At 39.5% G+C, this 27,141-nt stretch overlaps 1 protein-coding gene across 4 annotated transcripts in view; it reads left to right on the forward strand.

Annotated features, from left to right (window-relative positions):
- HELZ (helicase with zinc finger) overlaps positions 1–27,141 on the forward strand; it is a 134,082-nt gene that overhangs the window by 67,304 nt on the left and 39,637 nt on the right. For all 4 annotated transcript variants that reach the window (XM_075071875.1, XM_075071876.1, XM_075071877.1 and 1 more), the window contains 4 exons: positions 11,519–11,697; positions 13,855–13,973; positions 16,144–16,289; positions 19,937–20,084. In XM_075071875.1, the coding sequence (XP_074927976.1) occupies positions 11,519–11,697; positions 13,855–13,973; positions 16,144–16,289; positions 19,937–20,084 (592 nt within the window). The remainder of the gene's footprint in view (positions 1–11,518; positions 11,698–13,854; positions 13,974–16,143; positions 16,290–19,936; positions 20,085–27,141) is intronic.

Consider the following 27,141-nt stretch of genomic DNA (forward strand, 5'->3'; position numbering starts at 1 on the left):
CCCTTCCTGCCCCTGTCCAACCCCGCCCCCACTCCCCTGAGCTCTGCAGCAGGGCCAGGGCTGCACTCACTGGTGGCAGGAGTGCAGCGGCCTGGCCCTAGCCGTGCCGCTGGTGAGTTCTTGGGGGTAGTTCCCCTCTGCCCCCCAAGCCATTCCCACTCCCCCTGTGGAGGCCTGGGGCCTGCTCTCCCCCACCACCCTGCGGAGGCCTGGGGCCAGTCCCCCCACTCCCCACGGGGGGGCTGCATAGGGCCCCAGAATAGCTAGGGATGACCTTGAGACTAAATGCCTGTCAAAGTCCATGCATCGGAGCTAAAAATAGTAATGCCAATTGGCTCCCTAAAGTTGTCATTTGCACTTGCATACCAGTGGCATTCAGGTTCCACCTACTGTGCAAAGTATGTTTTATTTTAATTTATTTAATCTCTTGGTTTCTGTAGAAAACTGGCCAAATCCCAATGTTCTAAATATATTACACATACATGTTTTTGTATTTAATTTCTGCTTGGGGAAGTGGGTATTGTGAAAAATAAATTGGCACAGTGGACAGAGCATTGGACTGGTATAAGGAAACGTGGTTTCTATTTCTAACTCTACCCCTAGATTGCTCGATGACACTGGGCAAGTCTTTTCACTTCTGTGCTGTTTCCCCGGGTGTAAAATGGAGATGATGGCACTTATCTCCTTTGTAAAGGGCTTTCAGATCTACTGATGAAAAGTGCTATATAAGTGCTTGATATTATTATTAGTTACTGCTGTAGTCTGAAATTGTTGGTAATGAAAAAGATTCCTCTGTTCAGAGGAACATTATACAAATTACCAAGCTATTGTTTGTAGTACCATTGGCTTTTGTTGCACAGTAAATCAGTGTTTTGTTATCCAGTTATGTGAACTAGTCTAGCATGCAGTGTGTTGTTCACATCTGATAGCTAGAGATGACAAATTGATTTTTAATAATTGATATGAATCTCTGAGTTAAATGATTGTATTCTTAGACAGTATTACAGATTATGAAATCAATCTCTGACAGTTTAATAGCTGAATAGTGTTGAAACAGGATGGGACGTATTCACCATTACCAGTGGGATTTCATCTAGTTTTCTGGTGTGGCAAAGGAATTCTGGGCTATAGCTTCTGAGATGGATCTGTTGCCTTTCTGTGGAAACCTTGTGGAGAGGTTTTGCATCCATCAGTGAAGGGGTTGATTAATGCTTACTTTCAGGAGGGCAAGGTGCCAGCAGTTAAGCCCACAGTAGTTAGGCCCATACTTAAGAAGCTATCACTTAATATTAATATTCTTGTCAGTTATTGCCCAGTCTTGAATATTTGCTTTTTTGGGGAAGGTTATTGAGACATTCTTGATGAGACAACTTTAGCTTTGACTCTTCATATTTCTTTGAGTTCCCTTAATCTGTTTTTAGAGCTTGGCATGGTACAAAGAAAGCATTTCATTTCTTTGGTGGATGATCCCATTCTAGCATTGAGAAAGGGCAAGTGTCTGTACTGAGTATATTGGATCTGTCAAGTGTCTTTTTTATATTATGGATCATGAGGTGTTTTGTTGAGCAGTCTGGATAGGAGGGGCTGTTCTTCAGTTGTTAAGATAATTGCCCCACCAGAGTACATTTTATGTTTTCATAACTACTCCAATTAGAGTAAAGAAGACTTAGTCCTTTGCTTGCTTCTTTTATTCTGTCTGTCATGATGAAATTTTTCAATTAAAATCATTGCCATTAGTTTAAGTAGTGCCATAAGCCTTTTTCTATATTCTAGGAATATATCACGTGGAGCAGAATCAGTTAAGTGTCAAGGCAGGAAATAGTACTTATAGTGATTGATGTGTTTATAGATGGCTGAACAGTTTGCTTTAGGTTTTCTTTTATTTGCTATACAAGTGATGAAATGGCTGAATATTATCTTTACTAAGAGTGTTTCTGTAGATTAGTTGGGATGACAGTAACATTTATTTTCAACGAAAAGATGATTTAATATTTGCTAAGCAGTGACACTTGCATAATTTTTGTATGCGTGTATTTTGTGGTTTAGGTTATCTACAAAGTAAATAAATTACTCTATCAATGGTGTAGTGCTTGAAGTTGTAGAATTTTTTAAGTTTTGAATACTCTGCTTTAAATTCAACTACGTTCTCTAATAAAATTATGATTTGGTCATTTACAGCACCTTCAAAGCAAAACTGTAGTAAATACATGATAGTATGATATGATAGCTTTATTATTGAGGTATAGCGAAGCTTAGGATATTATGTAGATCACCACAAAGGAGTACAATGAAAACTTTTATTGCACACTATATTATTATTATTGTTGTTTGTTGTTATTTCTTACTTATTTTGTTTTTTTGTGTTGTGGTAATGTCCAAAGACCCCCTTCGGTATAGAGTCCCCAGAGTGCAAGGCTTCAGGAAATATAAAGTTTATAAAAATAAATCCTTCAGTACAATTCCATAGAATCTGAATTAAAATAAACATCGACTGTGTTAGAAAACAGGTCATTTATATAATTGGTTATAAGCAATAAGGAGAACATTAGCAAGCTAAAACAAAAAAATCATGCTAAACAACCCGCAGCATCCATTAGCATTCTGTTCCCTGGAGACACCTTTAGCTCTGCATGTTAAATGGATGTTAAACGTTCTCACTGATTAATATACAGACGATAATATGATTTCAGATTAGTTTTACAGTGTCATAACTAGAAAGGGAAGGGTAACAACCCTCGTGTAGACCAGGGGTCAGCAACCTCTGGCATGCGGCTCGCCAGGGTAAGCACCCTGGCAGGCAGGGCCAGTTTGTTTACTTGCCGCTTTGGCAGGTTCGGCCAATTGTGGCTCCCATTGGCTGCAGTTCGCCATCCCAGGCCAATGGTGGTGGTGGGAAGCTGCAGCCAGTACACATCTTGGCCTGCGGCACTTTCCTCTGCCCCCATTGGCCTGGGACGGCAAACCGCGGCCAGTGGGAGCCACGATCAGCCGAACTTGCCAAAGCGACAGGTAAACAAACTGGCCCAGTCTGCCAGGGTGCTTACCCTGGCGAGCCACGTGCCAGAGGTTGCCGACCCCTACTGTAGACGATACTATAAAATCTCACCTGGCCAGAGGCACCAAAATCCTTTTACCTATAAAGGGTTAAGAAGCTCAGGTAACCTGGCTGACACCTAATGCAAAGGACCAATAAGGGAACAAGATACTTTCAAATCTTGGGTGGAGGAGGCTTTTGTTTGTGTGCTCTTTCTTTTTGGGTGTGTTCGCTCTTGGGACTAAGAGGGACCAGACATCAATCCATGTTCTCCAAATCTTTCTGCACAAGTCACTCATATTTCAGACTTGTAAGTAACAGCCAGGCAAGTTTTATCTTTGTTTTCTCAACTTGTAAATATTCCTTTGCTAGAGGGTTTTCGTCTGTTTGCTGTAACTTTGAACCTAAGGCTAGAGGGGGTTCCCCTGGGCTCTTTGAATCTGATTACCCTGTAAAGTTATTTTCTATCCTGATTTTACAGAGATGAAGTTTACCTTTTCTTTTAATAAAATTCTTCTTTTAAGAAAGAACCTGATTGATTTGTCAGTGTTTTAAGATCCAAGGGTTTGGATCTGTGTTTACCAGGACTAATTGGTGAGGGGATTACCAAGCCTTTCCAGGGAAAGGGGGTGTAGAGGCTTGGGGAGATATTTCTCAAGCCTACCCAGGAAAAGAGGTGGAAGGGCTTGGGGGGGGATATTTTGGGGGAAGAGGAACTCCAAGTAGTCCTTTCCCTGTTTCTTGTTAAACCACTTGGTGGTGGCAGAGTACCAGGTTTTAACCTAAGCTGGTAGAAATAAGCTTAGGGGGCTTTCAGGTGGGTCCCCACATCTGTACCCTAGAGTTCAGAGTGGGGAAGGAACCTTGACATTCAGTGAATACAATTTTATATTAAATACATCACCTTACATTGATGTAATATTAAGTTTACACTGGGAACTGCTCGACTAGACCCCTGCACTTGTGTGGAGTCCCATTGACTTCTGCCTTAATCACTGAAACGTTAGGATGTGCAAAAGTTGAGGGTCTCTTAAGAACATTAGCTCACCAATGTTAGATATGTAGGGGGCCAGTTTTATTCACGCAACTTCACTGAAGAGATAACTCAAGTTATAGCTTGAATCCCCCCCGCAAAACCTTTGCTTTGAATCTGGTGCTTTTAACTCGAAGTAGTGGCCAATTAGTGGGATAGACTACAGTTCGACTGAGCACAACTTATTACCTGCTAAAACAATTACTTTTTGTGGCTCGAGTCTTATTTTGGAGTGTGGCTGCTCTCACTCGCTCTAGGCTTACTCAAGAGGAGTTAACTGGAGCGTAGATAACTAACTTCATAGCAAAGATGTAGTCTCAGTCATTTGTAGCTGAATGTGTGTATCTAAGGTCAGAATGGTGCCCATTGTACATTAGCCCAGTGTATAAAATACATATTTTAAATATAACTAATTAGCTGGAATATTCCATATGTGTAGGGTAGGTGTGTTAAGATGACTGAGAGCCTAAGCTTTCTTTTTTTCTTCCTAATGTTTGAGTGTTAAAAATTGTAACTTGAGTTTTACACTACACAGATCTGCCTTTAATTTCCCAATGGTTTAAATGGAAAAAAAAAATTAAAAGAACTCATCCCTCTACTGGTTCTGCTTTGTACTGTCATAGTTACAAAGACAAAAATGTAAAGAGCTGAGACCAAGCATGGGAAATTGTAGCTCAGGATGGATTTTTTTTCAGGAAATTATGAGGTGATAGCAAGAGTTGATATTAGAGATGTCAGCATAACTTTAAGTATAGTTTTCACTATGAAATGAATGCTGTAATAATCCCATTCCACACCAGTTTTTCACTCTTTGTTACACCTTAAAGTAAGGAATAAATAGGTTTGTTCAATGTGATATGGAGGCAGAGAGATGTTGTAGGTAGGGCAGCATGATTTGGGAAGCTGTGGAGGAAAGAGATGAAAATATAATATGGTAAGGGAAATACTATTTAATGATATAATCAGAAAGCCTCTGTAGGAGGGATCTAGAGGAATGTGAAGGAATTCAGATGTAATTATGTGTGAGAATGAGAGAAAACTGAATAACACGATATTTTAGATAGAAACAGATTGTGCATTATAGTTGAACCTACTCTGACTTAAAGTAGATCCTTCAATCACCTGCTGGAGGTCAGAGAATTTCTTTTCCTCTCTCTGGTATCGTTTGAGTCCATCCTTTCAGCTGTGGAGGTTGGGCGTGCTCTTTCTGGAGATTTTTGGCATTGATGGGGCGTAGGCTAAAGGGGTCACTAATGGAAATTTACTTTTCTGTTAATTTTCTTTCTTACTATAATCTCTTCTCTAATCCTCAGAGACAGAGGGCATCTTCTGTGCTTTCACACCTGTGATGCGAAGACTGTTGGGTATGCCTGCTTGGCAAGCCACCAACAGAATTTTTCCAAAGCTGTAAGGTATTAATGAACAGCCACCACCACCAAAGAGTCCGGCAGGGGTGGGTGAACAAATATTCGTAGTCCTTGGAGGGCACAAAGTACTATCTCGACTCCTTTAGCTGTAGGAGCCTGAGAGGATAGTTTTTGCCAGAGAGTTTTTGTGTTCTCCTGGATGGTCTTTATCAGGGGATAAAATGTCCCACCATTGGGTTTGACATGTCAGAGACCTCTTTGATCTGCATCCTGAGGTTTGGAGCGACCCACCTCAGAAGTTCAAGGTGGGCTTTGCTGTCAGGAAGGGGAGGCCCCACGATGTTGCTGCCACTGGTTCATCTGGAGACAATGATGAGGAGCCCGAACATGGGAGGGCCCCTCCTGCCCATCCGGCTCCTCAAAATGCTGCAGATCCACCCCCAAATTGGAGTCCTCCTCAGTGCCGGCTATGGTACTAACCATGGCACTGGGCACAGTACCTTCCATGATACTGATCGTAGTGGTGGCTGATGTTCGAGAGAGATCCCTGGCCCTAGACTCAGTTCTCTCAGAAGCGACCAAAAAGGAGCATTCCTAGGCATAGCCCTGGGACTGGTAGTAAGCCTACGGGGTCCAGATGAGCTCACTGAGTCGGCATCTAAGTCGGTACTTGCCATTGTGGTGGCCATAGTACCAGGGAGAAAGTTTGAGTCATCCCTGCTGTCTGGGAGTACCGGCGGCTACGGTGCCAGCTTCTCCGGGGACACCTATGAGTCCGTGTCCGATTCAAACTCTGATGAGTCCTCATGCAGAGACTATGGTGATGCCATGCTCGTCGGTGCCAGGCTCAGTGCTGAGGTGATGGAAACCATTGCAGAGTTATAGCCGGCTTGCCCTGGACTGCACCAATGGCCTCTGTGTCATATGGGGAAACCTACTGGCAGAAGATGGAATCTTAGATCACATGTTTTTTTCATGTCCTTATATGCCCTCCTGCATCGTGGGGCAGCCATTGCCTCAGTGCTCTATGAAACGTCTCCTGGAGGGGCTCACTGAGTGGATTGAATCTCTTCAGTGGCCCAGCACAGGAATGGCTGGTCTGGATGTAAATTTGCCTTGTGGGTGTCACTCAAGAACAAAACAACACATAGCCAATATTCATGACTTCACATACAATGATGATACACAAATTTAAACAAAGGTAGTCATACTTAACAGATTATACCTTACATGACCTATTTCATACAAGATTTATTGCCATTTTGTAACATTGGTGACTGAATTAGTACAACTAGTTATCTTCCATTTTATACAGCATCACAGCTTATTTTTATCTCTGAGTTGAAGCTGTTCATAATGAGACTGTTCAGAGTACTCTGGGTGATGAATTCTGCTTTCTGGAATAAAGAGGTGTCAAACAGCGTATCCTCCCACAGGGCTAGATGTGCATGGGCTTTTTGCAAAGAACAGCAGAGGGGTTGATGAGGAGTGACTAGGATTTAAGTTGGAGATCCTCTTACTCAAAAGGGATGTGAAAAAGCAGCAGTACTCAGCTGTTCAGAAAGGAGATGGACCTTGGACGCTCCAAAGCAGTGCTCATTTACCCTTTCCCAGGTAGAAAAGATAAGAGGATCTTCCTTTCTAGAGCCTGAGTTGAAATGAGGTTCCCTTCTGCTTATCCCAGAGATTTGTTTCTTGAGGCCTAAGCCCTATTCCTGACCCATTCACTTAGGTGCTTTTGAAAATTTAGCCTAGGAAGTTGGTTACTTTACAGTTAGCCTGCTGGCCCTGCTCACTCAAACAATTTGATAGAAATTCAGCCACAACAGTATAATGTGGAGGAACAGAAGAAAATAAGCAGGTGAACACTGAACAGACATATTGGGCTAAATTCTCTGCTAGTGTAACTCTCAAGCCAATGGAGAGTTAGATTAGCAGAAAATTTGATCCACTCGCTGTACTTTTTATCAGTAGACCTCAACAAAAGTAAATGCTTTTTCTGGAACATACTGGTGTCAGATTAGAAAAATAACTTAAATGGATTTCATTGTAATTGCAGGTTGTATCCAAAATGCTTTTTAAAGTGGCATTAGAAAATACTGCAACATGTACAGTGCCATATTCTGAAAAGGGATGGATCCCTGCTGTGAGATTTTGCAGATTTTCTGTTACAAAGTACTAGTTGCTTGACAGAGATTACTGTGTAAATTTTCCATGCTTTTTTTCAATTTCACCTTGTATTTCCTGCGGTTTTCACTGCATGAAGTATATTCTAGTTCTGTGCAAAGATAGGTCAACCTGAGCCACAGTGTTCAGATTTGAATTTCCTCTTAATTTAGGTGTTTTGTTTGGGTTCTTGACATAATGTGCTTGAATTCTCAGCTAGCTGGCCAAACCTCCCTTTCCGTGGCAACAATTTAAACCCATATCATTTGCACTTGTAACTTTGCTCAAGCAAAATCAGTTGCAGGCACAAATTTGAGTACCTGCCTTTGTAATTGCCTGATAGCACCTGCAGTCAGATACTTACAAGTGCAAGTATTCAAATTTGTGGAATCAAAAATGTATAGTCTAGCTTAACCAGATGTTGTGGGCTTGATGCAGGAATTATTGGATGAAATTCTCTGGCCTTTGTTATGCATGTCAGACACTAGATAATCATAATGGGCCCTTCTGCCCTTAAAGTCAAAGAAATTACAGGAGCAGATTTTGCAGACACAAATTCTCATTAAAAAAAAGTCACTATGTTCAAAGTTTGGCAAAGTACTAATATTGATTTATATCGTGACATTCCCCAGTTTGTCACATCTGTCAAGTGTTTGCTGCAAGGCGGGTGCACAGCTGGTTTCAAACTCATAGAGTTGTTGTTAATGATTTGCTGTCACACTGAAGGATGTGTCTAGTGGAGTCCTGCAGTGGTCGGTCCTGTGTCTGGCATTATTCAATATTTTTATTAATAATTTTGAGAGTGGGGCCGAGAGTATGCTTATAAATTTTGCGGACAACACCAGGCTGAGAGGGATTGCAGGCACTTTGGATGACAGTATTAGAATTCAAAAATGATCTTATAAATTGGAGAATTGGTCTGAAATCAACAAGATGAAATTCCATAAAGACAAGAGCAAAGTACAACACTTAGGAAGGAATAGTGAAACATTCAAATACAAAGTGGGGAATAATTTGCTAGGCAGTAGTACTGTACAAAAGGATCTGAAGATTCTAGTGGATCACAAATTGAATATGAGTCAACAATGCGAAAAAGTTGTGAAAATATTCTGGGGTTTAACAACAGGAGTGCTGTGTGTAAAACATGAGACATAATTGTCCTGCTCTGCTTCGTACTGGTGAGGCCTCTGGTGGAGTATTGTGTCGCATTTTTGGGTGCCATGCTTTGAGAAAGAAGTGGACAAATTGGAGAGAGTCTAGAGGACAGCACCAAAAATGATAAAAGTTTTAGAAAACCTGACTTATGAGGAAAGGTTAGAAAAAACTTAGCATATTTATTGGGGGGAAAAGAGTGGGGGAGGATCTAATAACAGTGTTCAAATATGTAAAGAGCTGTTACAAAAAGTATGAAGATCAATTGTTCTTGTTGTCCACTGCATGTAGGACAAGAAATAATTGACGTAGTCTGTACCAAAATTAGGTTAGATATTGGGAAGAATTTTCTAAGTGTGAAGGATGCTTAAGAACTGGAATTGGTTACCGAAGGAGATTTAAAAACCTCCAATGATGGTGATTTCACAGAACGGGTTAGACAAAGTCCTGTCAGAGATGGTGTAGATATACGTGCTCCTTCCTTGGCGGGAAGGGAGGAGCAGGGGGAGAGAATGCATTCTATGATCTTCAAGGTCCCTTAAAGCCATATTTTTCTGAGATTCTATGAGCCTTTTCTTCCAGTGGTGAATAATTGCTCTAGGTTACCCTTTTTAATCTCATAACAAAATAAGAAAATTTAATTGTTGAGGAGAGATACTTTTTGAGATGCTGTCAGACAACCTGAGTCACACAAAGTTAAATTTGTGTGATAAAAGACAGTGCATGGTATAATAATGTCTAATGACCATGTATTTTGCATTTCAATTGCACCTTTCAGCCACGATTCTCAAAGTGCTTTACAAACATAAACTCATATGAAACTCAGTAATGCTCACAAATACCTCTACAAAATGATAGGTAAGAATTATCCCCATTTAACAGACTGGGAATCTGAATCAGAGAGGTTGAGTGAATGGCTTTATTTCACACAGGAGGTCTGTGGCGCATCTGGGAATAGAATCTAGGCTCTTACTCTCTGTCCCTTGTTCTGTATTCCCTATGTCTTGTTATACTGAGGTATGAAATAGCAGCTGAAATTTTCAGCTTGACAGCTGGTGATAACTACATATTTATATCATTAGAGTGTTTTTTTCTATATTCTAGAGTAAGTCAGGAGTTTAAATCGCTTCCTTCTGCATTGATTTCTAGCTTAATTGTGTTTCTGTTTAGTAACTTAATGTCAATTTCAAGCCTTACCCTTTGATGAATAACTAAGTCATTCAGAATAATGCAATGCATTTGCATCTCTTTGCATTTCATTCTGTGCTCATTGTCCCATAAGGACATTATCACCTTTGTTTTCATAAACCAAATTTAGAATAGCCCGAGTAATTGTTTTTGTCTTGCTAGATGGAGCGTAATTGAATAGGATCCTTGTAGATATTGTGAGACCAGTTTTCAAACATGAGAAGTTACATAGGATGTCCAAATCCCATATCTTTCAGTCATGTTATACTTAGGTGAATAAATCCCTGTTTTTTGAATGCCTATGTGCTGATTTAGACATCTTGGGCCAGATCCTTAGCTGGTGCAATTTGGCACAGCTCCATTTATATCAGTGGGATTACTTACGCTAAAGCGCTTTGCTGGATCATGGCCCAAATCCCTCTCCCCGCCTTTTTTTTTTTCCCCCCATTCCTTTTCACAAACTGGGTTATATCATGCCATTAGTTTTTAAGCAGAACTCTCTATTGAAATAACATAGTATGTCCCATTAAAATTAATTTATTTATGTGTTTTGAGATGACATTTCTCCGTGCCATTGATGACAATGTCCAGATTACTAAAGTTTAGTTGAGAAAAATCCTGACTTCTGGTACTAGAATAACTCCCTTCTCCCCCTCCCCCCCCCACCATTTTATCTCCTCCTTGTATATAGTATATCTTTATTATGACCCCTCACAATAAAATAATGAACAGAATTTCTGTTTGATTCTTAGAGTTTACAAGACATTCAATAAGTGTAAAAGGAAGGGTAGGATTTGAGCAATATCCTTTCACATACTTTTTAAGGCCCTGAACCTGTAACTGACCAGAAGAGTGGACTAGTGCCATATGCTCTGCCAGCTGCAGGATTAGGATCCACATTGGTATTTCAGTATATGAAACCAAGTATCAGAGGGATAACCGTGTTAGTCTGTATCCATAAAAACAACGAGGAGTCCGGTGGCACCTTAAAGACTAGCGGATTTATTAGGGCATAAGCTTTCATGGATAAAAAACCCACTTCTTCAGATCCATGCATCTGAAGAAGTGGGGTTTTTACCCACGAAAGCTTATGCCCAAATAAATACGTTAGTCTTTAAGGTGCCACCGGACTCCTCGTTGTTTTTCAGTATATGAAATACTCCCAAAGTATCAATGAATTGAGTTTTAAATAGAATAAAAATTCAACATGATAGTCAAACCAGGCTTATTAAAGCTCAGAGGCTATTTGAGTTGGATTTCAGCCACTTAAGAGCAGGTAGTTATCCGTACAGTGTATGCATAGATACTTGGTACTTAGCCTTACAATTTCATTAACATCAATATTCTTATAGTTGTTTCATGAGTCACTGTGCAACTGAGTCCAATAGCTGTGTACATGTATTAATATAAAGGGCTCAGCCTATTAATTCTCAGTTGCTACAGTTCTACACTGTGGCAAGATTTAACTTCCAAAATAACTGGTTTTATGTAATAGAAAACAGAATCTTAGCTTATGAAATGTTAAGCTGTCTTTGTGTTTAAGTCCTATAGAAAATGAGCCCCTCTCTTCTTTTCTAGGGTATATTTCAGAAATCGCTGGGTAAAGACTGTCCACCCAGTAGTGCATCAGTACTGTTTGATTTCAAGCACACATTCCACCTTTCAGATGCCACAGAAAGAAGATATTCTTAGACAACGAGTAGTTGTTGTTACTTTGAATACTTCACAGTATCTATGTCAACTGGATCTTGAACCTGGTGAGAAGATTTCAAACAAGAAATATCTTGAAAATACTTTTGAGAAATAGTCTCCTTCATATTTTCCAGTACCAGTCAAAGTGGCTCTTACATCTTTCCCTATCCCTGCCATAAATGAACCCTCTCAATATTCTTTTTGGTTTTCCCTTTTGGATCCAGAGATAAGAAGGGAAATATGAATCTTTGTAATTAGTGAATGTTACAGAGGTGTTAAATGTTACAATATACATTTGTTAGTATTCAGATTAGCCTCATTCTGAGCTTTGTTTATTTAAAAAATGGGGATCATTTAAAAAAAATCAAACTTTAATGAAAAAGACCCCCGAGCATTGTCCATTATTTAGAACTGAATCAGCATGGGAGAGATAAGGATGCTGAATATTTTATTTCTCTTTTGTCAAATTTTGGTTCAATGGAAACTGTTTGACCATTTCTGCCATGCTGACTCCAGGCCCTGATCCAGCAAAACACTTTGCTGAAGAGGGATTGACTTACATGTTAAGTACTTTGTTGAATCAAAGCCTTTGGGATGACGTTAGTAGTGGTATCTTGTTTTTCTACATATAGTACATATTTTCATATCTTTATCAGGTAATTTACTTTTCGAAACACCCACAGATCATTCTCTACTTTTTGTGGATTGTTTAGCTATGCATACTCCCTGCCCTCCCCCCCTCCATGCACATACACCTGCGGGCGCACACACCATTACATTAAAAAGAGATTAATTTGTTATTTCTAGATTGTTATTTGATTTGAAATAACCTAGACTAATTCACTGGGGCAAAGGCTGCTTAGGGCCCATCACTTTCCTTGATCCACAAATAAATTTCATCTGACATTTAGACAATGTCTAATCTCTTTAAAGATATTTTTAAGATTAACTCCTTATGGCTGTACACACTTGCTGCTATAGATAAGGTTAAATTCTAAATCATTATACATTTTTTTTCAAGATTTTCGATGTGATCTCTTTGAGACAAAAGTTCTTACCTTACTTATTTGGTAAAGAGCTGCGTATATTCATACTAATACACATATAAAGTTGTTACAAGGGGTTCAAGGCTCACTTTCTTAGTTTTTGTCGTAAAGCATTAAATAATTTATCGCTTGATAACCAATACCTGTTCATTAGTTTATATTATTTTGAAGAATGATTGTTAGATTTTTTTTTACATATAGTAAATCTTACTCAATTGTACTTGAAATTGTTCTCTGGTGCCATTTTAAATCTTTAAGAAATATATAGAGACATTTCTCAAAAATTTAAATACATATTTATATTTCTCTTTTACCTATCTAGAGCATCAAGACACTTAAGAAACACAATTACAAATTTAAAATTTTCTGTTCAAAGCTTTGGTTCATCAGTTTTTTCCAATTATGAATTCTCCCATGAATAGATGGTGTAGCCTGATCTACAGATTATGTATTAATTATATTAATTACATAAGAATTTCCAGTTATTACTTTGAGGGTTGGCAGGTTCTTATCCCAAGATCAGGCCCAGTATTATTTAAATTCTTTCACCCTCCAGTTCCTCCCCTCATGAACTCCTACTTTCCCTAGTGTCCTATTCCAGCAAAGCACTTTGGTGTGTGTATAACTTTAAGAACATTTATAGTGCCGCCAAAGTCAATGGGACCACACACATGTTTAAAGTCCATCATGGGCTGAAGTGCTTTGCTTGATCAAGGTCTAAATGCCTGCAAGAATAGATGGACTTGGCAGTGTGTCTGGAAGGTTAACAAATCTGGGCTCTGTCAGACCCAGTAGCACATCAAATTCTGGAGTCGAGAAACCTATTTGGAGAACAATCTGCCTGCGGTCCCCTCTGGTTTGTATCAAGGAAGCTTCAGATTGACTGTCTCCACTGATGTTAGCTGTGGTGGGGTGGCAGGGGAAAGAGGTGTTGTCTGAGGCAAAAGTTAAAATAATTTTCTGAATCAATTGGCCACTATTGTCCATCTGATATGCTGCGCTGTTGTTTGGATGTTTTTTATCAGTTAGTAGACAATCATTTGCGTTTGAATGTGTGGATAGTTTCCATTGGTGAATATCAGAATGTAATGTTCTAGGTAGTTTATCATATTGTCATCACTTTTTTTAAAATCATATCTTTGATTTCATTTATTTGCTGATGTCTCTGTTTTTTAGGGTTTTTTACACACATTCTGTTAGATGAAGCTGCGCAGGCCATGGAGTGTGAGACGATCATGCCTCTAGCATTAGCGAATAAAAACACAAGAATCGTCTTGGCTGGAGACCATATGCAAGTAAGAGCCTCAGGACTTTTTCATATCAAGCTTGGTTTATATTATATTTCCATCAGAAAATGTATTAAGTTTATCCGTCTATTTAAGGTACTTATCTGGCCCCATTACTATAGTATCAGAGTGCCTCACAATCTTTAAGGTATTTATCCTCACAACGTCCCTGTGAGATAGAGAAGGGCTATATTTTATAGATGGGGAACAGAAGCACAGAGAGGCTAAGTGAGTTGCTCAGGAACACACAGGTAAGTCTGTGGAGGAGCAGGGTTTTGAACCCAGCTCAGCCAAGTCCTAGGCTAATGCTGCAACCACTGGGATAGTTCTTTCTTTTATAAAGTCTATAAGTTTAAAAGTTACATAGTGCATCAACTTAATGAGGTGGGCAAGTAAATATGATCACTCCGTATTATATATGGGAAGGTGAGGCACAAAGAGGCAAGGTAACTTGCCTAAGGCTACCCACTGAGTCAGTGGCAGAACCAGGATAAGAATTCCTTCTCATTCTGTGCTCTGACCACTAGCCCACACAGTCTCTAAAAGAGGTGAAGGAAAACAGATATCACATGTTCTGATTTAGGCAGTGCTTTTTTTTATTAATGACAACAACATCAGGAAGAGGATCTAAACCGGCAGTGAATATTCTATTCGATGAATTGAAGTTGAAAATGGCATTATGTTTCTGCCCTCGTGTCACCATGCTGTGCTTAGAAATTGTTGGAGTCTCAAACACTGATGTTGGAGTCTCAAACACTCAAAAACATTCTGCTGCCTGAAGGCAAAAGGGAGTGAGCCAAGAATAGGGTTAGCCATACTTGCTTTGTTGGTTTAGGTTAGACTTTTAACATGACTTTTATGGATTTGTTGTTAGTTTTCTTGACATTTTACAGCACAATGAGAGAATAAACTATAGTATTGACATTGTAATGAAGTTTAGTGAGAATGCAGTCCTTCCTGTGCACTGCTATAACAGATGTAATGTCATATGCTTATGGCTCCTCTAATCCTTGCATAAATACCCCTGTTGGGACTGCAGGACCTACAGACCTGATGCAGTGGGGCATTTATTGTTCTAATAATAATCCCTAGCTCTTACATAGCACTGTTCATCCATAGGTCTTAAAACGTTTTACAGAGGAGGTCATTATCATTATCCCCATCTGAAAGATAGGGAAACTGAGATAGAGGGAGGAAAGTGACTTTCCCAACATCACCCAGTAAAGCAGTAACTGAGCCAGGAATTGAATCCAAGTGTCCAAAGTCCCAATCTAGTGCCCCAGCCATTAGGCCACATTGCTGCCTCTATTCTATCCTACGTCTCCTCTGTAAAAAGCTGTTTTTCCAAGTAAAATAGCTTGGCTGTTTTCATATTTTTTAAAAAAACAGTGATCTCACCTCAGTGTGCAACATTTTCATTTCTAGAGTTAAAAGTGAGCTGACATTGATATAATAAATACAGCATCTCAAATCATTAACATAGCAGAATATATGTGTAGGCTTAACATTTCCATGTCTAAACTATGTTGTAAAATCAGTTTCATATTTCCTTACCTTTCTAAATTGAAATCCTGGGTTATGCATTTTCCTGCTACAGGAAATGATGCGACTTACCACTAAAGTCATGTTAATGTGGTGTAGGCATTAGGGAAGCATATAGGGCATCTGAGTTCTATTCCTAGTTCTCCTAGTGAGTATAATAACTTAATTTTATAAGCCTTGAAGAGATCCTCAAATTAAAAGTACTAGTAAATTGCAAAATAGTGCTCTGCGAAGTGTATACCTCCTTCCATTGTTTGAGATTGTCAGTGATGTCTGCAAACTATGTAAGCGAAACATAGACAAAGGTGTTTTGGGTTAGTGTTGGCACACGCATGTAAACAAGCTTTTTTTCTTCCCTTCATCTTTACATAATAACAAAATATTCTGCTGTTCAGCTAAGATCATATATACTTGTGTCACATTTGCAGCAGAAAAGTGTGTTTCTGTGTAGTTATTATAACTAGCCCCAAATCCAAGTCAGGGACGTATGTTTTCTTAATACTACTGAAGCAGCTTTGTAAGATTTAGTTGTTTACAGGCCATCCTTCAGTTAATGTAGAGTTTTTCTTTTAGGAGTATGAAAATCCAAGTCTGCATATTTAGTTAAATTTTCTCTGTATGTGTGTGTCTATTACAGCTCAGTCCTTTTGTCTACAGCGAATTTGCCAGGGAGAGAAATCTTCATGTTTCATTACTTGATCGGCTCTATGAGCACTACCCTGCAGAGTTTCCATGCAGGATCTTGCTGTGTGAGAACTATCGCTCCCATGAAGCTATCATCAAGTAGGTGTGAACTTTTTCACTGTATCGCACTTTTGTTTGACTGGTGTGAGTGAACCTCGAAAGGCAGAACAACTCTGTCATTTCAGTGCCACAAGTAGTTCAAAAGAGAGAGAGAAGCAGCTACAACTTGTATTTACATAATAAAATCATAGTAGTTTTGCATTTTAAAAGTTAATTGGTTAGAAATTTTTCCACTGTTAAATAATGAGACAAAAAGTTTTTCTGTTTAAAAAAAAAAAAAAAGACGAAGTTCTGAAACTAGCTGCAGGGAGCAAAAAATTCGGGTATATTAAAATTATGAGCTGTATTCAGGGAAAGGTAACCTTGATTGTGATCTTTTCTGCTCTGCTTGCATTAGTTAACCCTCAACTGAATATGCTCACGTATTCAGAGAAGCAGCCGTGTTAGTCTGTATCGCAAATAAAGAACAGGAAGTACTTGTGGCACCTTAGAGACTAACACATTTATTGAGCATGTTTGGGCTATCTGGATTATCACTACAAAAGTTTTTTTCTCGTGCTGACAACAGTTCATCTAATTAATTAGCCTCTTAGAGTTGGTTGGGCAACCTCCCACCTTTTCATGTTCTCTGTATGTATATATATCTCCTCCCTATATGTTCCATTCTATGCGTCTGATGAAGTGGGCTGTAGCCCATGAAAGCTTATGCTCAAATAAATTTGTTAGTCTCTAAGGTGCCACAAGTACTCTTGTTCTTTTTGTGAATATGCTCAGTATGTTCCCCAATGTCTTTGCGAAAGGCCATGGCTAATTTGTGATTCTGTCCTGAAGGATGGCCAAACATTGCTGAAATAAAATTTTTATTAAAGCTAATGATAAAAAAATTATATAATACATAGATTGAGGAAAGAGTGTTTGTACATCTGGGTATAGTGCTTAGATTAACCACAAATACAAAGTTGTTTTTTTTTAAAGTCATAAGATACATATAGTGCATAATCAGCAATAACCCAAATGTAGATGAATGATTTTAAGAATACAGTTTAGATATCTAGCATCCATGCATTTGGGTACTTTACTCATGAAAAAAGTTATACAGAGAGTTGGTGGTGGAAAGCAAAATATATCAATGAGTGAATATTGTCCCTCGGTATTGAGAATTTAGGATAAGTTGTCCATTTAGAGAAAAAAACAGTCCATCAGGAAAGTATTTGAGTTATTTTCCTGACTGCGCTTCTCATCGGCATTCCAGCTCATCCCTCCTGGTCTTGCTGATGGCTGTCTGATGATGTGTTTTATGTAGATGTCCCTCGATCACCTGATGGCATCCGACATACCACATAGCCATTTCCTCCTCTGCACACAGGAAGTAGCTTCTGCAGCTGCAGAACCTTGATTTTGGAGCCCTTATAAAAATATTGCAGTAATAGCTCATGAAACTGAGCAGCACTCTTCAAACCTGTAGTGGTTTGGACCACTAACCTAGTACTTCTTTTAAAAAATGAGGGTAGAATTGAGATTCATCAGCTTTCAACTCAGTTCATATTCTGCAATTCTTTTATTAGTTTCAAAAATTTAGGCAGCATCAGCATAATTCAAGAGCACTGATATTTTTTCTTGCTTTAAAAAAAAAAAGCTGCCTCCAACTTATAGAATGACGTGATCTTATAAGTACAAAAAGAAAAAAATTGGTCAAATTATGGTCTTATCACTTTGCTAGTGTCATTTTTTATTACTTTTTTAAAGACTCAGTAATTAGTTGTTTGTCATTTTTATGCTGTGATAAACTAATGGCTGCTAGTATAATGAACTCATCCATGAACTGTGCTAAAAAGAATCAGTGCAGTCATGGGGAAAAATGTTAAAGTTTAAGTCCTTGTTCAATATTTAGTGAAGACTATTATGTTGCTATCCAGTCATGTTAATTAGATTATCACTCACGGTATTCACAGCAAAAAGCAGAAAAATGGCTTAACGCACTTTTCTAAATAGTATATAATAAGGCCTCTTGCCCTTAGATGTACACTGCATTACAGATTCAAGTGTGGTTTAGTTTCCGATATAGACGTTATAAATGAGAGGGAGGCTGATGGGACTCAGAGGGAGGCTGATTCTTTCTACTTTAGATTACAGATGGGATATAGATCCATTCACCTCAGGGTTGCCTAGTGTAATGTAGCCCTGGTTGATAGTGACTTAAAGTTGTGATCTGGTGGTGATTTGATGGCATATGTGAAATGAGTTTTTTGCGTTTCCAGTGGACAGTTGTCTACGTCTCCAACCAAAACCACAATTACAATAACTGTCAGCCTTCAGGGATTAGGGGGTCACGAAGACTGAGCAAATCTGTCATTTCTAGAGGTGGTGCCTCCAAGTCCAGGTTGAGGCTTATGAGTGGGACAGTGTTGGGAAGCTTGCATGTTTTTTTTGTTGTGTGTTTGTATAATGCGTAGCACAGTGGGGTCCTGGGCCATGACTAGGGCTCCTAAGCGCTGTAATAATACAAATGATTAATAAATAGTAAAGGCTATGCCTGTTCTATGGGAAAACTGAGGGATACAGGGTTGTAAGAATGACAGTTTTCATGTTCTGTAAGGACTTGTCAGCTTAAGATTGCAGCTGATATAATATGTTATGGATTGTGCAGACAGTTTTCTTCAGGGGTCAGCAACGTGTCCCTACACGGACACAAGTTCATGGTAAAAATGTTGAGGTCCAGGGGGGCCCGTTCATACCATAATTTGTACCCCTCGTGCATTATGACACACTTTTTTTTAATTACATGATCACATACTATTTTGTGGGGTGGGAGAGGAAGGTGTAGTTCCTTTCTCCAGTCTTCCTCCCCTGGCTCTTTACCTCAATCTTCTTGCCCAGCCCAGCCCAGTCTCCCCACAACCCTTGTTCCAATCTACTTGCCCTCAACCCCCAGGTCTGGTTCTTGTCTGCTCTCCCTTTCGGTCAGACAGCTTCCTTCTCTTCCACACTGCCTGGGTATCTGCAAGGGGAGCACTGCTCTCACTTCTAATGACCAGCACCACAATGGCTTGTAACAGCAATTGCAGGGAAAGCCCTGCTCAGTCTCTGCAGCCCTGCGCTGGAGCATGCTCAGTGCAGACAAAATCTTCAGAGCTTTAGCTGCCGATTGCTAACAACTTGTTACTGAGCGTGTGCAAATGGAGGTTTTTCAGAGGCTCAGAACTCGACCAGATTTGGGCAGTTTTTAATGGGAGCAGCAAAAGTGCTGCTGGTATTACACCAGAGTGATATTGCTACCCAATTTCAAGTCCTTGCTCTAAGGCATTGAATGAGGGGCTAGAGCTTCTAACTTAAATAGTTGTAAGAATTTTAACGTGGGCAATGTATTTTGAAACAGTTGAACCATTTGTGGTGCAGCTCAGTCTGAGACAGACACTGTCACAGAGAATTTCAGTCTGAATGGTTAGAGTTTGGCAACTGAAAGTAGGGTTTTATAATGGGAAGTGTTGGGCAGACATTAGGTGGCACTACCAGCACTGCCTGTAACGTGGAAACATCACATAAGAGAAATCAGTTAGAATTAATGAGTAAGAATTAGGGCTTTTGTTTCAGTATAAAACATTATTTTCTTTGATGGCATATTTGTCAGTGGGCTACGGGACCAAATGCAGATTCCACATTTTATTCTGTGTTTTGCCTCATTGCAGTTACACATCTGACCTTTTCTATGAGGGCAAATTGATGGCAAGTGGAAAGCAGCCAGCACACAAAGATTTCTACCCTTTGACTTTCTTCACAGCACGTGGAGAAGATGTGCAGGAGAAAAACAGTACAGCTTTCTACAACAATGCAGAGGTAGCGCTTTGTTGGATTTACCTTTCATTGCTTTCTCAAGAATCTGAATTCTTGGTACACTTAAGCATTTTATCTGTCACAATATCTGTTATCAAATTGCATACATTTAGAGGTTTTTTGAACAACTTCCTATTGGGTTATGTAGTGTTGTTGTAGCCGTGTTGTAGCCCAGAATATTCAAGAGACAAGGTGGGTAAGGCAATATATTTTATTGGACTGACTTCTGTTTGGTGAGGGAGTTCAAAAGCTTGTTTCTCTCACCAAACAGAAGTTAGTCCAATAAAAGATATTGCCTCACCCACCTGTGTCTCTGTTGGCGTTAGTGCTTGATATAGATTGATGGCATAGATTATCTCAGCCTTCATAGAACTGGTAGCATCTTGCACAATTTGACTATGGAATGTAGAGCTAAGCAAATAGACAGCAATCCTTCAAGCTGCACCACCTCTACAACTGCACAGACCCCCGCTTCAGTCAGTGGTACTCCACTGGGCTCCACGCGCATGAAAAGCTTGCAGAATCATGACCGTAATTTCTGATGACTATTTCAATGGAGTTAGCTTCTTTTTCTCTTTGCAGATTGGCTGAAAGCTGCTTACAGTTTACTCAGGCTTGTTCATTACTTGCCCAGAAGTTTCTGTGACATTGTGATGGCTGAATCTTAGCAACTGAAAGATAGGAATTCTTTTTACAATTTAAAATAAAGCTTGGAATTTTCAGACGGTTGCAGAATTGTTTACAGTCTCTGGTTGTGCGATCCACACTTCTTTTCACTCCTGTGATTTCCTCCTGTTCCTAACATTAACAATGTTTTATTCCTTTTAAAGGATCATGTTTTGTGTTTGAATGAAATGTTCACATTGGTTTATGCAAATTGTTTCAGTAGATAATAATAATACCTAACTTTATATAGCATTTTCAAGCAGTAGATCTCAAAGCACTCCACAACACCCTCTGAAGTAGGGAAATGTTATTATTTCCATTTCGGCCACTAAGGAACTGAGCACAGAGAGGCTAAGTGACTTGTCCAGGGTCATGCAGGAAGTCTATGACAGAGCAGGGACTTGAACCTGAGTCTCCTAAGTTCTAGGTCAGTGGTTCTTAAACTTTTGTACTGGTGACCCCTTTCACATAGCAAGCCTCTGAGTGCGACCCCCCCCCCCATAAATTAAAAACACCTTTTAATATATTTAATACCATTATAAATGCTGGAGGAAAAGCAGGGTTTGGGGTGGAGGCCAACAGCTTGCGACCCCCCATGTAATAACTGTGCGACACCCTGAAGGGTCCTGACCCCCAGTTTGAGAACTCCTGTTCTAGGTTATGGCCCTACTACTGGGCCATTCTTCTTCTTTGCTAGAGATCAAAGGTCTGATGAAAGCCCGCTGAAGTCTTTGGAAGGATTCCCATGGACCTAAACAGACTTTGGGATCAGGCCCCTAATGAGCATGCTCAGAAGTGATTTGTCAATCTATAGTTTTTTTCAAATATGACAGTGGCTGTTTTCCAGAACAACTGTTATTCACACACACAAATTCAAAACTCATCGCTCTTTCAGTGACTATTTGAAAATATTACTGCTAGTAGAAACAGTGGGATTTCCCTCTCCCACAAGTAGTGTTACCTAGGGGCTTGACCTAAGCCCCAAATCCTGACACCCACAAACTTTGAATCCCTATTCAAATTTTGTTGTTTAGGCTCCTTTCTACTAAACATGGTTGAACATATTTTCCTTAAACTTTAACAACAACAAAATGACCCATTTTCTGAAACAAAACATAGAAAAATTCAGCCCCAAAGGAAATATTGTCTTAAATTTCTGAGAAAGTGAAGACTGAGGATTATAACTGAAGCTGATTTGTAGTTTGGCAACACTGTTCATTACAAAGCAAGCACTATAATAGTTGCTTATACGTCTACTATCTGTTAACCATGGAGCATTTAATCCAATGTGCAATTTTTAACGTAGTTGTGCTGCATTTGTTTTGACTTTGTTTGTTAGTAAGAGATCTGCTGAAATAAGAAGCTCCTGGTAATGCAGCTGAACACTAAACACCAGTGACTTGAGGACACATCATTGAACAAAGAAACCGAAGGCTACTGACTTCTCTCATTAATGTACATGTATCTCCTTTTCATAAATGAAAAAGGTTGTGAAAGTTCTTAAAATATCTTCACTGCCTTCCAGTTCAGTCATTGAATGAAAATTGAGTCATTAGTAGTCTGCAGACAAGAATAAAGGACAAAAGCTGCTTAAGACTGACAAGAAGGGCTCAAACAATGAGGGAGCATTATTACTGTTAGCTTTTGCTGTTTAAAAAAATTTCCCACATTTGTATTCGCACATTCAGTGTTACAATGGTGTCTGCAGGCATTATAGGAGTGTATAAGCTTATATCATATTTACGAAAAGCATAAGGGTTTCAGAACTGAAAAATATACTTCCAGTTTTTATTATTGATCATAATTCTAATCATATATCCAGAAGCAGTGAGTTTTCAGAGGAGTTTATTTGGTAGCTGAATAAACCTGCAAAGGGATTAGAATAGTTTTTACAGATCTAGTATATCTATTCGAGTGTGTTTTGGCAACAGAATAGACTTTTTAAATTATTAGAGAGTTTAGGAACTGTGACACTTGGAAGAATTACAGTTAAACTCTTTTCAAACCCTACACAAATACCACCAACATATATTTACTGCACTTCTAAAATCTGGATATTTAAAATCTTCCTAGCTATGGTTGCAACTTTTATCTTTGCTGACTAGGTTGTGTGGATCTGCTTTATGTTTTTGTCTGTCCATTTGTCAAGCAAACCAGAAGCTCAGAAGTAATGGTGTAATAGTACAACTAACTTTGATACCTGTTGACAAAAAATGTGCAAAGTTTGAATATGTTTACTGGAGGGTCACACACTAGCACATTGCCCACACAAGGAGCTCCTTGCTTTCCTCCATTCCATTCCACCCCACAAGCTCCTTGTGTGCCACCCTCCCATCCTCTTGTATTTCAGGGACTCTGTAACTTCCCTACCCCAGCCCCATGCCAGGAGTTCTGTGTGTCCCTCCCTTTTCCCCTCTGTGCCCCATGTCAGTGGCTTTGTTTCTCCCCAGGCCAAGGTCTCCCATTCTTCTCCCCATGCCAGGGGCTCTGTGTGCCCTCCTAGTTTCTCCTGTCTCCACCATTCTTATTTCTGTATTGGAGTGATGGCCAGAGCTGAGACAGTGAGTATTTATTTATTATGGTAGAAGGTGGTGGCTGCCATCCATCCGTTCTTTGATCTGTAGACAATTTATGGAGGTGGTAGAAGTTACTGACCAAATGCCAGGGGCTCTGTGTGTCCCTCATTTCTCCCTTCTGTTTTCTAGTTTTCATCAAATGCTTCTGCCCTTTGATATCTAGAAAGATCCCTGAAATTTTGGAATTGATCTGATGTGGTCTTCAAAAGTTGTCCTGCTGCATTCTAAATAGACAGACAAACAGAGAAATGCCGTCAAATTGGGTATAAAACCTTGCTTCGCTTGGCCAACAATGTAGTGCTAAATATAATCAGATTGGCTGGATTGGCTCAGCTGAGTGAGTCTGGAGATGTCCATGGCTGGGACACTCTGTTGTCCTGATCCTGTAACTTTGTGCATGTGGGCAAACTGCTGTGTGTGGGCAGAGCCCCACTAACATCAGTGAAGCTCCTGATGGATACAAGTCTGCCTGTGCGTGTGAAGCGTCAGGACTGGAGGCCAAGACTCCAAGAAGCATTGGAGCTGGGAAGCAGCAGTTGCTGATGAATGGGATGGGATGGGGATAGGCACGAGGGATGTGACAAACTAAATAGCAGTCCAGCCGTCCTTCAAATCCCGTTCAAGCAAGTCTGAGATTCTGAATCGCTGTCTTTGTTCAGCCAAAGCCAATCTGAATTATGCCCATGGTTTTACTCGATGTTAAATATGACGTGCCTGGCACCCATGCTTAAACCTACCCTCTCCCAGCGCAGCCCCCAGTTTCAGACATTAACTTCATGACCATTCCATTTTCATACACAAAATGACAATGCGAAATTCATTAGAGGTGATAGAAACCTAGTCCCGAAGATCCACCTTTTGGATAAAGCATATATCAAATCTGTGCAGCCGATTTTCTGTGAAACTGTTATAAGTTTCATTTACAATATTTTGACTGTATCTGTGCACAAATCCTATTTGTACTACACTCATGTAATCTGAGATTCACGCTCTGTGCTCACTACTCAGACTACTAGCATGGATGCTAATTTGTGCTCATCAGCCTGTGGCATAGGAAACATACTAGAAGGTTAATGTGAAAAATTCACATTTTGTGGAGAAATGTTCAGTATTACAAGAAAAGTTTGAAACGTATGAAGTGAAAAAAAGGAAGTGCAAAAGCAATAAAATGAACATTTCTCGGCGTATCAATTCATTAGTATGGTTTGAGTCAGGGATGTTTGGGCCAGACGGGACCATTTTCCTTATCTAGGTAGGCTTAAGGCGTAACACAGGCCACAGAACCTTACTGGTGATTGCAGTATTTAACCCAGCATCTTGCAGTTGAACTAGAACATCTCATTTAGAAAGACGTCCATTCTTGATTTAAATACTCGAACCAATGGGAATTTATCCCTTTCTAGGTAATCTGTTGCAGCTGTTAATTACCAAGACAGTTGCATAAAATACTCGTTTTTATTGAAAAATATCACAGGGCCACATCCTCAGCTGATGTAAATTAGTGTGAAATATATTAATGGAGCTTTGCTAACTTACACCACCCTAGGATCTGGCCCGTAGTTTTTAGTTTGTGTGGTACATTTCTCACTAGAATGTGATTCTGCGAGTCCTTTTCTTGTCATTTCTGTTTTGTAATCTCACGTAAGAATGACTGCATTTTTTATTGTATGGTATGTGCCCATTGCAACTTATATCAGTATAAACGTTCAGAAAATATTTCTCTGCTGGCAGTTAAAATCCTGGCCTACTGATTTGAAGGCCAATTAATGTAAATACTGGAAAAAGGCTGAATTATTTTTAACCATCCCTCTAAAGATAATTGGGTAGGCAGTGAAGAGAATCTAGAATATTTGTAATTCTTGCAGTGTAGATTCTGTTATGTTGCCATTAAGAGAATGAGCTTGAAGCTCTATAGGAAAATTCCATTGATTAGTTCTCATCCCTTGGGTAGCTAAGTAAGTGTTTATTGAATGAAAATATAGATATTAAGAAAGGTTTTACAATGTGTTTTAGAAGTACTTGTCACTGTGTCAATATCTCCACCCAGTGTCTCTCACTAGGGGCTGTTGTCTTTGCTGTCTCCTCCTAGCAGGAGATCATTTTGATGATGAGGAGTGGAATTGAGAACAGGTCATCAAGATAGCTTTGTGTCATCAAGATAGGGGGTTTTTTTGGTTTGTTTTTTTAAAGCAGTTTTTAGGCATGATCCTGATAGGTACCGAATCTATCATAGATTCACTTGGAATTGTAGGTGGCCAGTTTCTGGTGATTGACTGGCTCTTATTTTCAGTTCTCAAAGCCCACCTTTTTACCCAGGCCTTTGTCTGAGTAAGGGTGTTCATGAAAGATGCACCAAATCTAAAAGAGGAGTAGGGATGGAATTCTTCGTTTCCTTCTCTTGCTGGTGATGGTTGATAATTAATCTGGGAATTGTCTATTTGCTGCCAATGGTTAACAGCATGTTATGAATTTTTGATATATTTTTAAAGATGTGAATGTGCCCAGAGCACATGTTTTATAAATGCTGATATAAAAAAATTAAAATAGAAAGAAATTTAAAAATTGCTTTAGAATAACTTGGAATGTTTTAAAAAAAATAAGGGTTGGAGAAAGGGTTTTGCAATGTTAACTTCAAACAGCATTTCACAGCAAATATTTGTTTAGCTGCTTTACAAGTTTACTGCTTTCAGTGTATCATCTCCTTGGCTTGAGTTATCAGAGAACCTATAAACATCTAGAACTAAAATTGGTTTTGGGGAGAGAATTGCCTCCTAACTGTTGAGAGGAGTCAGCATGGTCTAGTAGATAGGGCTCTGGGCTGGGAGTCAGGAGGTCTGGATCCTATTCCTGGTTCTGCCACTTACAATCTTACTTGACCATGGTCAAGTCACTTCCAATCTCTGTGCCTCTGTTTGCCCTCCGACCCTTCTGTCTTGCTATGTAGACTGAATTCTGTGGGCAAGGACTGCCTCAGTATGTGTGTCTACAGCTCTAGCATAATGGAATTCCAGTCTCGGGGGCCTCTAGCAAGCTGCCATAATGCAAATAATATGTAATCGTTATCATCAGACGTTTTATCCTTTTTCATTTCTTTTGAGTAATCCCCTGACCCCTGAAATTTCCCATTTTAATTCTAGAAAATACTCCTCTTTTATTAAGGGTCTGATTCTGCTCAGTTTGAAATCAGTAAGAATTTTGCCACTTATTTTATTGGGAGCAAGATAAACCTCAGATTCAGTTTCATTGCCTCAGATTAGTAATATTTAATAAAGACATCTCCAAGTCTCTTGCTTCCTCCTCATGATAAAGTAGCTTTGGTACTTTGACAAGCTTACAAAGATTTCCTTTAAACCTCCCAAAGTGAAGACCACCAGCCAACCTTTATATCTAACCCGGTGATTCCCAATCAGTGATCCATTGAGCTTTTGTCTAGTCGCCTGCAGAGAGCCAGCAGACCACATGGGGCCAAAAAAACAAATATAGACTGGGTTTCTTAGCGTATTTCTACTCTCAAAAATGCACACCTGCTATGGAAGGAGAAAAGAGTTTATTTACAGTTTATTCATATACCCACTGAAGTTCTTTTCTGGATTCTCCATTCCTATCAGTCTTCCTCAGAGACATACAGTATGCTTTCCTCACTTGAATTGATTGATAGCAGAGGCAGGTGCAGTCTTACGTGACAGAGGAGCTTTCAGTTTACTTGCTTGTGTGTATGTCCTTTTTCTTTAGATTCCAAAATGTTACATGAAATATACAAACAGAAAGTAAAAATAAAAAGTCCCATAAAAATGCATGTATTTTGCTGACATATCTAG

The sequence above is a fragment of the Chelonoidis abingdonii genome, chromosome 13 (assembly GCF_003597395.2).
Source record: "Chelonoidis abingdonii isolate Lonesome George chromosome 13, CheloAbing_2.0, whole genome shotgun sequence".
Classification (NCBI taxonomy): Eukaryota; Metazoa; Chordata; order Testudines; family Testudinidae; genus Chelonoidis; species Chelonoidis abingdonii.